Below are 12,452 nucleotides of genomic sequence, written 5' to 3'. Positions count from 1 at the left end.
GAAAATGACCGTTTTTTCTGTTTTCTTTTCATTGTCAACAAATGTTCTAATTTAGCGTGCAGTTTCAGTTAGATTCTAAATCTTAATTCAGCTTCTAAACTGATAGCTAATAAGCTATTAAAACCATGTCAGCTAGCAAACACTCCAATGAACTTTGATAACCTAATGCTCAATGACTTAATGACCGGGCTTTATCGATTTATCCAGCTCCTTTTGATTCTGCTCTTTTGACTTTGACAGCATTCACCACATTGTGTAATTCGATGTCTGAAAGAATTTTAAATCCATTTAGTTGAAACAGTGATTGAAGTAAGTCAGAAGTCAAGCGTGAAAATCGTGACTCATGTAAAACTAAAAACGTGATCAAAAGGTAAAGCGAATTTAAAAACATAGCAGGACAAGTCCTGACGTACAATTCAAAGAATTTTCATTGACTAAACAGAAAACTAGGCCTAGAATGAGATGTGAGTGGTTTGGGAAAACCATTCAAAAAAAAATCCAATCCAAAAGATCGAAAAAACAGTAAACATCAAAGTGAAATTGCCGCATGTGAACAAAAGATCACTAGCGAGAAAACGAATTTTTGTTCAAACACCGTTTTCTCACTCTACTTTAAAATTAGAGTGAAAAAAATTTCACGCCGCAAAACCACTCGCTTTTTCGCTCCATTTCCTGTTTCGGCGTGACCAAAATCACTACTCCAATTTGACTTCAAAAATCATGAAAATGTGTGAACAGATCTTAAAAAAAAGACAGCGCCACAATACAATTCAAATTCTTTGAATTGTAAAAAGGAGAGCAGCTAAAAAGTAGCCGCTGAGAGCCTGACAAAGGCTACTAATAAAAAACTACCACCTGTAATCAAAACGACATGCGGTACATAAAGAGAAAACCGAAGGGCAAAGGAAAAAATTAAAAACAAATTTAAAATTTTCTGAAAGAATAAAATTACAATGGTAAACCTTTTAAACACTTCGCTGTTCGAACAGCGAACTACCCGATACCAGTGAGCAAAACGGAAACCAACAACCAAAAATTCAAACATTGAAGAACTTGAAAGAAGTTATAAATTAATATAATTCTTTTCAGCAAAAAACTCAATGTATAACATTGAAGTATCAGCTCTTAGTAACAATACCTATATAAAAGGGCTACATTAGATTCAGGAACAAGAAAAGCTATTATGAAAAGCATAAATTGAGAAAAAAATGGGCAAAACGATTAAATGGGGACGAAAATGGTCAAAAACTTAAAATTAAAATATCAGTTCGAAAGACAGCCCAAGCCACTTAAACAACTAAGCTTAAACTAAACTAAAAAAAATACAAAAACTATTAAAAAGCTTTCCTTGCACTTCCTCAGAAAAGACCAGCACGATTACAATAATTGCTACCAACTTCGTTCGAGAGCAATTAAAAAGATTGTTCGTTTTCTTCAACAAAATCACCCAAGATTGAAACCCAGCTAATCAAAAGGTCTCCCAGCTAATATAAATGACTAAATCTTAAAATAGTCAAAGATGCTCCCTAATGGAAAACTATATTTGAGCATGTGCGAAAACCCTTTTGGTCGAAATAGATACCGCACGTGATCGAAAAAATTTGTCTGCCTGTACGTGATCGAAAAAATTTGTTTGTCGAGCAAATTTTTCACTTTATTAGAATAATGCATGTAAAAACATTCTCGTTCTCACTCTATTGGACTTTTCATCACTGTATTCACATAAAAACTGAATTCACATAAAAACTGAAAACCTAAATTCACATTTACGTGCGGCATTACATCCTGTTCACAGTCACTCGATCGATCAAAAACCTAAGATCATAACTCGTCATCGAGCCACAAAACCCTCGCGTACCCCCAATATAACATTGCTCAGCGTACAGCATCGTTGCTATAAAATGGCCAGCATGGTTCAAAAAATTGCTACAAGCTGCAAAAAGAAACATAAGCTGACTAACGTCGGGTGAATTGTTCCCAAACTTCAGGCGGGTAATTTAATTTATAGGGTGCGTAGCTTAGATATGTTTTATGGGTGCAAAAAACGTACCCACAGAGATTCGAACCCCGGACGTCAGTGATTTACCACTATGTTATATTGACCACTAAGCTCCAATAGCTTTGATTTTCTTCCGGTCACAATCGATTTTATATTAGCAAAGGATATTTTATATTTCCATTTGACTTTTAGTAGAGAACTGCCACCATTGCAGAATGAGAGAGAAATGTAGATCACACAAAACGAAAAAGTCAGGGACATAAAAGTACCTCGGAAAAGTAAAAACGGTCAAGCAACCATTTTGCATAAAAAGACCGACACGTTTACAATATTTGCTTCAAACTTCGTTCGAGAGCAATTTAATACTTATTTTTGCTGAATTGTCAACAATCACATTCTACAGAGGAAAATTGTATAAAATGCTAGATTAAATTCAATTAGAGTTAAAACTAACGGAATCCTCCCGTTCAGCCTGGTGTAGTAAATTGGCATTGTGAGGAATAGCAGAGTAGTTGCTGTTAGTGCGTGGACTCCTATGATGATGCTCGTGGTATCTCGAGGCCTTCAGATTCAAGGTTTCTTTCTCAAGTTTAGTGATCGCTATCTTTTGCTCCTCAATCAGTGTGAACAGATTCTGCCGCTCCGCCTATAACAAGAAATACAACCTACCCTTTAAATTGAATTTAGGAAAAATCCTTCTAATTCGCACCATCAGAAAAAAGGTCCGGGTAGACTTGTTATGCTGTGCTAGATGTCGCAATCAAAATGAAGTTTAAATATTTCACCTTTAAAGACAGCCGGCAGGTTGCCGGAATAGCTAGGAAATAATACAGATAGAATTATAACTATAAAAGTTGAAGTTATCCACGCCGCGTAAAAAACTATATGAAACATAACTGACTAACGTCGAGCGAATTTCTCTCAAACGACCGGCGAGCGGTTGGCTTCGTCAGTACCTAGCCACTGTTTAGTGAGGCTAGCTTTAGCTTGATTGTAGGGGCGTGAGGTTACGGTAATAGAAGATGACATCACGCCACATTACAGCCGCTGATGTGCGGGATCAACAAGAGTTAAGGAGGGAGAGAGAGAGAGTGCGATAGATAAAACGTGAAAGAGAAGGAAAAACTCCAAAAATAAATCCACACACAACCACACACACACACACACACACACAAACAGAGAGAGAGAGAGAGAGAGAGAGAGAGAGAGCGCTAGGAATATTTTCCATGATGAGATTCGACTCTGCAACTTCGTTTTCTAGGCTTGTTAGTAATTAATTCATATAGAAAAAAACTGAAAGCGCAAAATTCAAAAGAAAAGTTTCCACATTTCGCAGCGAAGAAAATGTTGAAAAACATTTTTTTGTCTCTGGATTTCTGTCATGTAAACCATCCGCAAAACCTAAAAAGCTTCGTTGGCCAGTAATGATTGTTAAACTATTCAAAAATATTCAAAAATTATAGAAAATAATTGCTAAAATTTGTGATATTAATATCTTCAGAACCATTTCAATGTCTCAAGATAATATCCAGTATCCCTATTTCAAGCCTTAAACAGTTTGACTGGCTCATAAAGATCCATTAGTTTGGAAAATGATAAAAAAAAATTTCAATAATTTTTGAAATTAAATTTTATCAAAAAATTGCCAAAACTCGAATAATTAAAATATTAATAACCACTCCATTAATTGTATAGAAACTTTGCAACAGCTTACTATCAAACCTCGGAGGAGGTCCCTGGGCCCCTGGTAGAGGAAATCAAAAAATTCAAATATTCAAAATACCGCACACAAAAAAGTTTCAGATGAAGAAACAAAAAAACAAAGCTGGAACAAAACCAAAAGCGACTCAAAGCTTTAGAAATTCACAATAAACCGTACCTTCAGGGAAAATGTTTTGACAAAAAATGCTCAAATTCATGACGTTAAAATCTTGAAATACATTCCATTACAACAAAAAACTATATAGTAACCTATTATCAGAACCTAGAGGAGGTTTCTGGCTCTTGAGGCTAGATAAACCTAAAAAATGATTTAAAATAATTTCAAAAAAACTTTAAAAAAATAGCAAGTTTTATTAAAAAAATCCATAAAATTTGATATATTAAAAAGTTTAAAACTATTCGATGTTCACTAAAATTTTTTCAGTAACCCATCATCAAACCCTATATGTTTCCTGGCTCCTGGGGCTGGAAAAACTTAGATAATGACAATAAACATCGAAAAATAGCAAAAAATGCCAATTTTATCAAAAAAATTGCTAAAATTCGTATGTGAAAATGTTGAAAATCATTCCATTGCCACCAGAAACTATGACACAACCTATTATCAAACGCATAAGGAGATTTTCTGACCCTTGACGCTAAGAAAACCTGAATAATGACAATAAATGTCAAAAAACTGAAAAAATTGCAATTTTTGTAAAAAAAATGCTAAAATTCGAGATGTTAAAAAGTTGAAAACCGTTCCGCTAAGACCACAAACTATTTTACAACCTATTGTCAAACCCTTAAGGAGGTTTTCTGACTCCTGACGCTGAAAAACCCCGAATAATGACACTAAATGTCAAAAAACTGCAAAATTGCAAGTTTTGACAAAAAAAATGTTTAAATTCGTGATGTTAAAATCTTGAAAAACATTCAATTACATCAAAAAACTAAAAAGTAACCTATTATCAAACCCTAGAGGATGCTCTTTGGCTCCTGAGGCAGGATAAACCTAAAAAAATGACAAAAAATTTCAATAAACTTGAAAAAAGTTGCAAGTTCTATCGATAAAATCTGATAAAAAAGATGCAATCTATTCTATGACCAGTAAAATTTTTTCGGTACCTTATTATCAAACCCTTAAGAAGGTTTTCTGGCCCCCTGGTAGGGAAACACATAAATGACAATAAAAGACAAAAAAATATGAAAAATATAGCAAGTTTTGTCGAAGGCTATAATTCGCAATGTTAAAATGTTGAAACCATTCTATTACCACTAGAAACTATGCAGTGAGCTATTATCAAACCCTAGAGTAGGTTCTTTTACATCTATGATTGATGACAGACAATGACAAAAATTTTCAAAAAGCTTGAAAAAATTTGAGAAAGTTAGTATAATTTGCGTGTTTTTAGCCGCGGTTGTTCGTCAGTACATAGCCACGGGGATGGGGGCAACAGTGGTGTGGGGGTGGGCAATCACGCGCTTGGGGCGATGGGGTCAAATGTGGGGGTCTCCAACCTCTAGGAACCGCTCTTCTCACCATAAGTATAAGTTTCCAAAACAGTTTGGGCTGAAACAGAGCCGAAAGGGTCTTAGAGCACTTAATGACCGCTGGGCGCTACCTGTCTATCCAGTTGTTGAGGACGAAAAGTCAAATGGGTCAGACGAAAAACGGGTAAAGGCAAAACTCGCATTAAAAAGACCGACAGGACTAATATAAATACCACAAACTTCGTTTGAGAGCAATTAAAAACATTTAACGATATATTAAGGCTGCTTAAAATTCAGTCCACAGAAGCTTTTATAATACGGGCCTTTATTCAAGTACAGAGACCATTTAATTGAGCGAGAGGTAAGTCACGTATGACCAAAATCTACCAACGCAAATGACCTTAAAAAACATTTTAACTAGAGAGCGTATCATATGATGTCATGCGCGCAAATGCAGTTAGCGAGATGAAGTATTTCAGAAAACCTGAAAATTCAAATTTTGCTGTTTGAATAAATGTCAAACGAAAAAAGTCAGATGACAAAACAAAAAAAAAGCTGGAACAAATCCGGAAGCGACTCAAAGCTTCAGAACATGACCAAAAACCGTACCCTCAGCCAAAACTACTACAATTTGTCTTAAAATATTAAATCTTTACTTTTGACAAAATAAAGTATATAAAATCACACCACTGTTAATACGAGAAAGATTTGATTATTGACATCCTTGAAACAAGTGAAAATAAAACCCATTATGACATCATTCATAAAAATTTCAAAAACCGCAAAGATTTAAAACGGTAATAATTTCTATAAAAAAAAAACTGTCGAAATCTTGATAACGAAAAAGTTCAAAATAATAAAACATTTGGTAGCGTTGAAAAAAGGCCAATTCTTAGAATCGTCAAAAAACCGGGCTAAAAATTGTCGCGAAACAACGAATTGCTGAAAAGTTGACTCAACAATCAACTCAAAAATGCCAACATCCAACGACCACATGCAAAAACATCAGGCAGATTATATTCTCAGAATGAATTTTTAAAAAGAATCCTAAAAGTTAGGGATCAAGAAAGCACGAAACTTTCTTCTGTGATTCACAGCAATTACTATCGAAATAATATCGAAAAAATTAGTTCAATCTATTGAAAAAACAAAAGAAACAGAATAATCAAAACAAAAGAATTGTCTAAAACCAAAACCAAGGCCCCACGAATAAGAGCAAAAAGTAATTGTTACGCACTGAATTTTCAGGATGCTTTAATGGGTATTTCAGGTGTTGGTATTCGGCGTACTTAACTAGAAAAATTGTCAGTTCACAAGGATTTGCAATTTTAGCAGACTTTATTACAATACAATTAGCTAGAAATAGAATTCTATATGAGCTGATTCAGATGAGTGTTTATCCATTTACTTCCTTGTATTTTAACTAATTTTATGCCTATATTATCTAACTTAGGAAAAGCGCAAAGTTTCAGTTCCATCTTTTGTAAAGTCAGTTTCAGTTAGAAACAAATTAACGAGAAAAAAAATGTTTACAGTATACAGTATTGAATTTTTCAAGATTATTATCATCTGATTTTTGGCTTCTCGTTGATTCTGGTGGTCGGTAATTACGCAGGTTTTTAACTCAAGCTGTAATGGTCCTGTGCAATTAATTACTTATCTTAAGAGTTGGGCAATTTCTGGCTTTTCTTGAAGTTGTTTAAGTACATATGAATTTCGGTATTGTCGCCTACTTGATCAGCATAAATACGTCAGCTAAATAATTTCCGTTAAATTATTTATCAATTATACCGAACAACTTCATCTTTACCTAACATTAAAAAAAGTTAAATACTAAGGATCATGTTAAATAGCTCAGTCATTCAGCGCTTGTTTTGTGTATATATTAATTTAGCATATTAAAAAAAAGAGGTTACAGTCTTAGATGAAAAAATGATCAAATGTGGCCGTGGAAACTATTAAAATAAGTACTAAGTTATAAATATTAATAGGTATATAAATAGGAATAAATCACAAAACTACGAAGCAAGAAATAGGCGCGTGACAGTAATAATCAATCAAATGACAGTAATAATCAATCAAAACTGTTAAGCAGATTTCCAGCAAATCCTCAGTGCTGCACCATACTAAATGAGATAAAATGCCAACCAAAAACAAATTCGAAAAAAGAGACAGGCAAATATCACAGAATTTTAAACAACTGATAAAAAGCAGAGAGAATAAAATTATAGTATAGGTCTTAGGAGAAGGCCAGAATTATACATCCTAAAATGTGGAGAATATAGACACAAGGTTAAAAAAGAAACAAAAAAGACTACGTCCTGATTATCAAAACATAGCCGGCATATTGCCGGAAAATAGCCGCCGTTGACGCGCTTGATGCATATCGGTATTAAAACAGAAAAAGAAACAATTTGACTTAATTGTGTTCTAATCTGGTGGGCAGTTGCAGTTGGATTCTAAACCTAAAATTAATTCAGCTTCTAAACCGAAAGCCATTAAGCTTAATGCCAATGTCAGCTAGCAAACACTCTAATGAACTTTGATAACCTAATTTTCAATGACTTAATGACCGGGTTTTATCGATCTATCCCGTCTCTTTTGAATTTGCTCTTTTGACCTTGACTGTATTCACTATCTTGCGTAATTCATTGATTGAAGGGATTTGAAAACCATTCGGTTGAAACAGTGAGAGATAAGTCAGACGTCAAACGTCCAAGTCGTAACTCATGTAAAACGAAAAACTTGATCAAAAGGTAGAACGAAATAAAAAAAGGAGAGCACCTAAATAAAAGCTGTTTGAGAGGCTGGTGTGTATTAAAAATAATTTAAAAAGAACAAATTGAAACAAAAAACGAATGCATTCCATTACTCAGCATTCGAAGCTTAGAAAAACTACATACTAGTCTTCTTTAAAAAAAATTCAACTATTAGAACCATGTTTTGAGAAATGTTACAATATTTTAAAATCTCACAAAAAAAATAATCTACTGAATTTCAAAGATTCAACGCCAACAAATTTCAATAAATACTATAAAAAAAATCTCTGAAGGTACAAAAAACACTTTCTAGTGACTAAAGCCAAAATACAATTTAAAAAAACTAGAAAAATTAGACAAAAACTGTCAAAGTCGGATTAACAAGTGTACAACTTGATAGAAAACGCAGAAACCTCTCATTAAAAAGAAACATTCAATGTATGAATTATCCAAAGCAAGTTGCTATATGCTCTTTTGATACAAATCCGTTGAAAGAATCAGAAACGAAGAAATCAAAACATAACCGACTAACGTCGGGCGAATTGCTCTCAAACGTCACCAAATCAAATAAAAACTGATATTTTAAAAACTTGCAAAACTTAAGAGAAAAGCTTCGATTTCGCAGCGAAAATGTTCAAAACTATTTCTCGTCTTTGGAATTTATCAAGTAACCCAACTGCACGACTTGAAAAGCTTCGTTGGCCAGTAATGGTAGTTAAACTCAGAAAAGGACAAATTGCAAGAGCTGGAGGCATAAAATTATTAATAAACATTTCATTAACTCTAAAAACAAGGCAGCAGTTTGTTACGAAACTTTGGAGGAGGTCCCTAAGACCCTGGTGCCGGAAAAAATGATAAAAAAGAATCATTAAGATTCAAAAAACTTGTAAAAGTTACAAATATTTTTAAAAGCTGCTGATATTAAAATCTGGGAAGACATTCCATTACATCTAGAAGCGTTGCAGTAACCTATAAACAAGCCCTAGAGGAATTTATGTGGCTCTTGAGGCTGGAAAAACCAAAAAATGACAAAATTTCAGAACTTGAAAAAAATTGCAAGTTGCACAGAAAACTGCTTAAATTTGTGATAATAGAAGTTGAAAACTATAAATTATCGAACTCTACCGGAGATTTACTGTTAAGCTGAAAAATCTGAATAATGACATTAAAAGTCAAAAAAAATTCAAAATGCTAAAATTCGTGGTGTTGAAATCTTGAAAAACATCCCATTACATTTAGAAAGTATACAGTAACCTATTGTCAAACCCCAAAGGAGATTCCTCGGCTCTTGAGGCTGGAAAAACCTAAAAACCGACAAAAGGTTTAAAAAAAACATAAAACTAATGCAAGTTTTATAAAACAAAATGCTAGAATTTGTCATATTAAAAATTAGAAGCTATTCCATGTCAAGTAAAAATTTTTCAGTAACTTATTATGATACCCATAAGTACTTTTTCTAGCCCCTGCGTCTGGAAAAACGTGAATACTAAAAAATGTCAAAAAATTCGCATGTTTTGTCAAAAAATGCTAAAATTAGTGATGTTAAAATGTTGAAACTATTCGAATACCACTAGAAACTATGCAGTACCCTTTATAGACCCCTAGAGGAGGTTACTTGACACCTCGGGCTGAAAGAACTCAGAAACATACCCGGCAGATTGCCGGAAAATAGCCGCCGTTGATTCCAATAAGCATGATTGGGATTGAACGAAAAAAAAAGATTTTTGTACAAAAATATTTTTTAAGTCCGATTTATTTTGATGGCATTTCGTAGTTGAACATACTTCTGTTTCTTAGAGAGAGGCTACAGGGGCTACTATCAACTTCAATAAGCATTAGAGATGGTAACTAAGACTTATAGGAACGACGTTGAAATAGCGGGCATCTAAAATTGGGCTTTATGGGTTTATCCCGTTTCTATTTCTGACTTCAATTTTTTATACCGACTCTGTTCATTTTGAATTGCTTTGCTTAGCAACTGATGCTCAAATTCACTTTTAGCAGAATGAGAGAAGAGAGAAACTAGCCTAGAGAAGTCAAAAAGATTTCACGCAAAATGTCGAAAAAGCGGCAAAATGGTAAAGCGAAAAAAAGTTTGACGAAGTAAAAAAAAGAAAAATACGAGCGCAATAATAGCCGGCTCAGAAGATGAGGGCGGCTATTAAAAAGACAAACATTTTCAAAAAGCTTTGGGGGCTGATGATGGGGAGGGAGGGGGCAACAGTGGGGGTGGGGGGCAACAGCGCGGTTGATGGGGGTGGGGGGGGGGGCTGGGGCAATAATGGGGGGTCAACTGTGGGGGTGTCTTCAACTTCAACGAACCGCCCTTCATACCATACGTATATGTCTCCAAAACAGTTTGAACTGAAAGGCTCTAAGAGAACTTAATGCCCGTCGGGCGCCACTTGTTTATCCCGTTTTTGAGGACGAAATGTCAGAAGCGTCAGACGAAAAATCGGTCAAGCAACAAATCGCATAAAAAAGACCGACAGGACTAATATATTTGCTACTTCCTTTGAGAGCAATTAAACAATCAAAAATAATCAAAAATTTGAGAAATATGTGCCCATTTCATACTTGAAGCCCATTGAGAGAATAGCTTCGTAGATTTGCAGTCACAAAAAGATAGTAAAAAAACCTGCAAACAAACTTTCAAAATCTGAGATAAATTGATTAGGAGTCTGCATGACGGTATATCTGCTTCATTAGGTGCCCTCAAATAACATTCAATTAGTGTGAAACATTCACTTGACCATCTCCTTAAAATTAAGTGAAGACAAGTGAAATTCAGACTGATGAACCCGTTTTTGAGAGTACGGTAAGTCACGTGTGCCCAATCACGCAAATAAACAAAACAATTGCTTCAGTAAGAGTGAAAAAGACGCACGCGCGCAATACAGTTGAAGTTGCACGAACGAAAGACCAAAAAGCATGTTTGAAGTGATTGTGACGTCATAAGGTCTTAATAAAATTCTTGACGAAAATTAAATATACCCGGTAGATTGCCGGAAAATAGCCGCCGTTTATTCCCATAACTCTATTGGGATTGAAAGAACAGAAAACACCAACAAAAACTGATTTTTGTATAAAATTATTTCTGAGTGCGATATATTTTGATGTCATTTTGTAATTGAACATACTCCTGTCTCTCAGTGAGAGGCTACAGAGTCTAGTATTAATACCAATAAGCATTATAGATAGCAACTAAAACTTATGAGAACAAAGTTCAAGTACCGGGCATCTAAAAATGGGCTTTATGGTTTTATTCCGTTTCTATTTCTGACTTTGATTTTTTTTATATATTGACTCTCTTCATTTTGCATTGCTTTGCTGAGCAGCTTCTGTTTAAACGAACTTTAAGCAGAATGACAGAAGAGTGATACTAGCCTAGAGAAGTCAAAAAGATTTCACGCAAGATGTCAAAAAAGCGGTAAAATGGGTAAAGCGAAAAAAAAGTTCGACGAAGTAAAAAAAAGGAACGCTATAATAGCCGGCTGCGAAGATGAGGGCGGCTATTAAAAACATAAACCGATTAATGTCCGAAGAAATGCTCTCAAACGAAAGGTGAGGCAATTTAATTCAGGGGCTGTAGCCCAGATAAATTTTTTCTATGGGGTCAAAAACTAACCAAGCCGGGATTCGATCAAAAACGGTGAAGCAAAAAAATTGCAAAAAACCAACGTTTATAATAATTGCTACGAACTTCGTTCGAGAGCAATTAAAAACAAGAGAAGACCAATAATAGTACTAGTCTGAATAGTACTTCCGGTAAAAAAAGCCTCAAGAAAACCAATACTCTTCTTCGAGTTGTAAAAAACCAGGAACACCGCAATATACCTACGGTCAGCTTAGCGCCTCGCAGCAATAGTCCTTTTGAACAATTTCAATGTTAATTATAGTTCATAATTTTTCCCCGAAACCTAACTTTTCCTGCGGCTTTGAACTTTCTTGATTGCGTAATGTTATAAACATACCCGGCAGATTGCCGGAAAATAGCCGCCGTTGATTCCAATAAGCATGATTGGGATTGAAAGAATAGAAGATATTGAAAAAAAGAGTTTTGTACAAAAACATTTTTAAGTCCGATTTATTTTGATGGCATTCGTAGTTGAACATACTTCTGTTTCTTAGAGACAGGCTAAAGGGGCTACTATCAATACCAATAAGCACAAGAGATGGTAACTAAGACTTATAGGAACGACGTTCAAATAGCGGGCATCTAAAATTGGGCTTTATGGGTTTATCCCGTTTCCATTTCTGACTTCAATTTTTAATTCTGACTCTGTTCAGTTCGAATTGTTTTGCTGAGCAACTGATGTTCAAATTCAGTTTTAGCAGAATGAGAGAAGAGAGAAACTAGCCTAGAGAAGTCAAAAAAATTTCACGCAAAATGCTGAAAAAGCGGCAAAATGGTAAAGCGAAAAAAAGTTCGACGAAGTAAAAAAACAGAGCAGGACAAGTCCTGACGTACAATTCAAAGAATTTCCATTGACTAAACA

General features: G+C 34.6%; 1 protein-coding gene across 1 annotated transcript in view; it reads right to left on the bottom strand.

The window, feature by feature from the left end:
- Positions 1 to 12,452, bottom strand: part of LOC142358608 (uncharacterized) — a 591,411-nt gene that overhangs the window by 36,476 nt on the left and 542,483 nt on the right. The window contains exon 23 of the mRNA XM_075410050.1: positions 2,454 to 2,645. Within this exon, the coding sequence (XP_075266165.1) occupies positions 2,454 to 2,645 (192 nt within the window). The remainder of the gene's footprint in view (positions 1 to 2,453; positions 2,646 to 12,452) is intronic.

This window comes from Convolutriloba macropyga, chromosome 2 (assembly GCF_964194025.1).
Source record: "Convolutriloba macropyga chromosome 2, txConMacr16.3, whole genome shotgun sequence".
Lineage (NCBI taxonomy): Eukaryota > Metazoa > Xenacoelomorpha > Acoela > Convolutidae > Convolutriloba > Convolutriloba macropyga.
The sequence above is the reverse complement of the archived record's forward strand: the minus strand, read 5'-3'. Positions and strand labels throughout refer to the sequence as shown.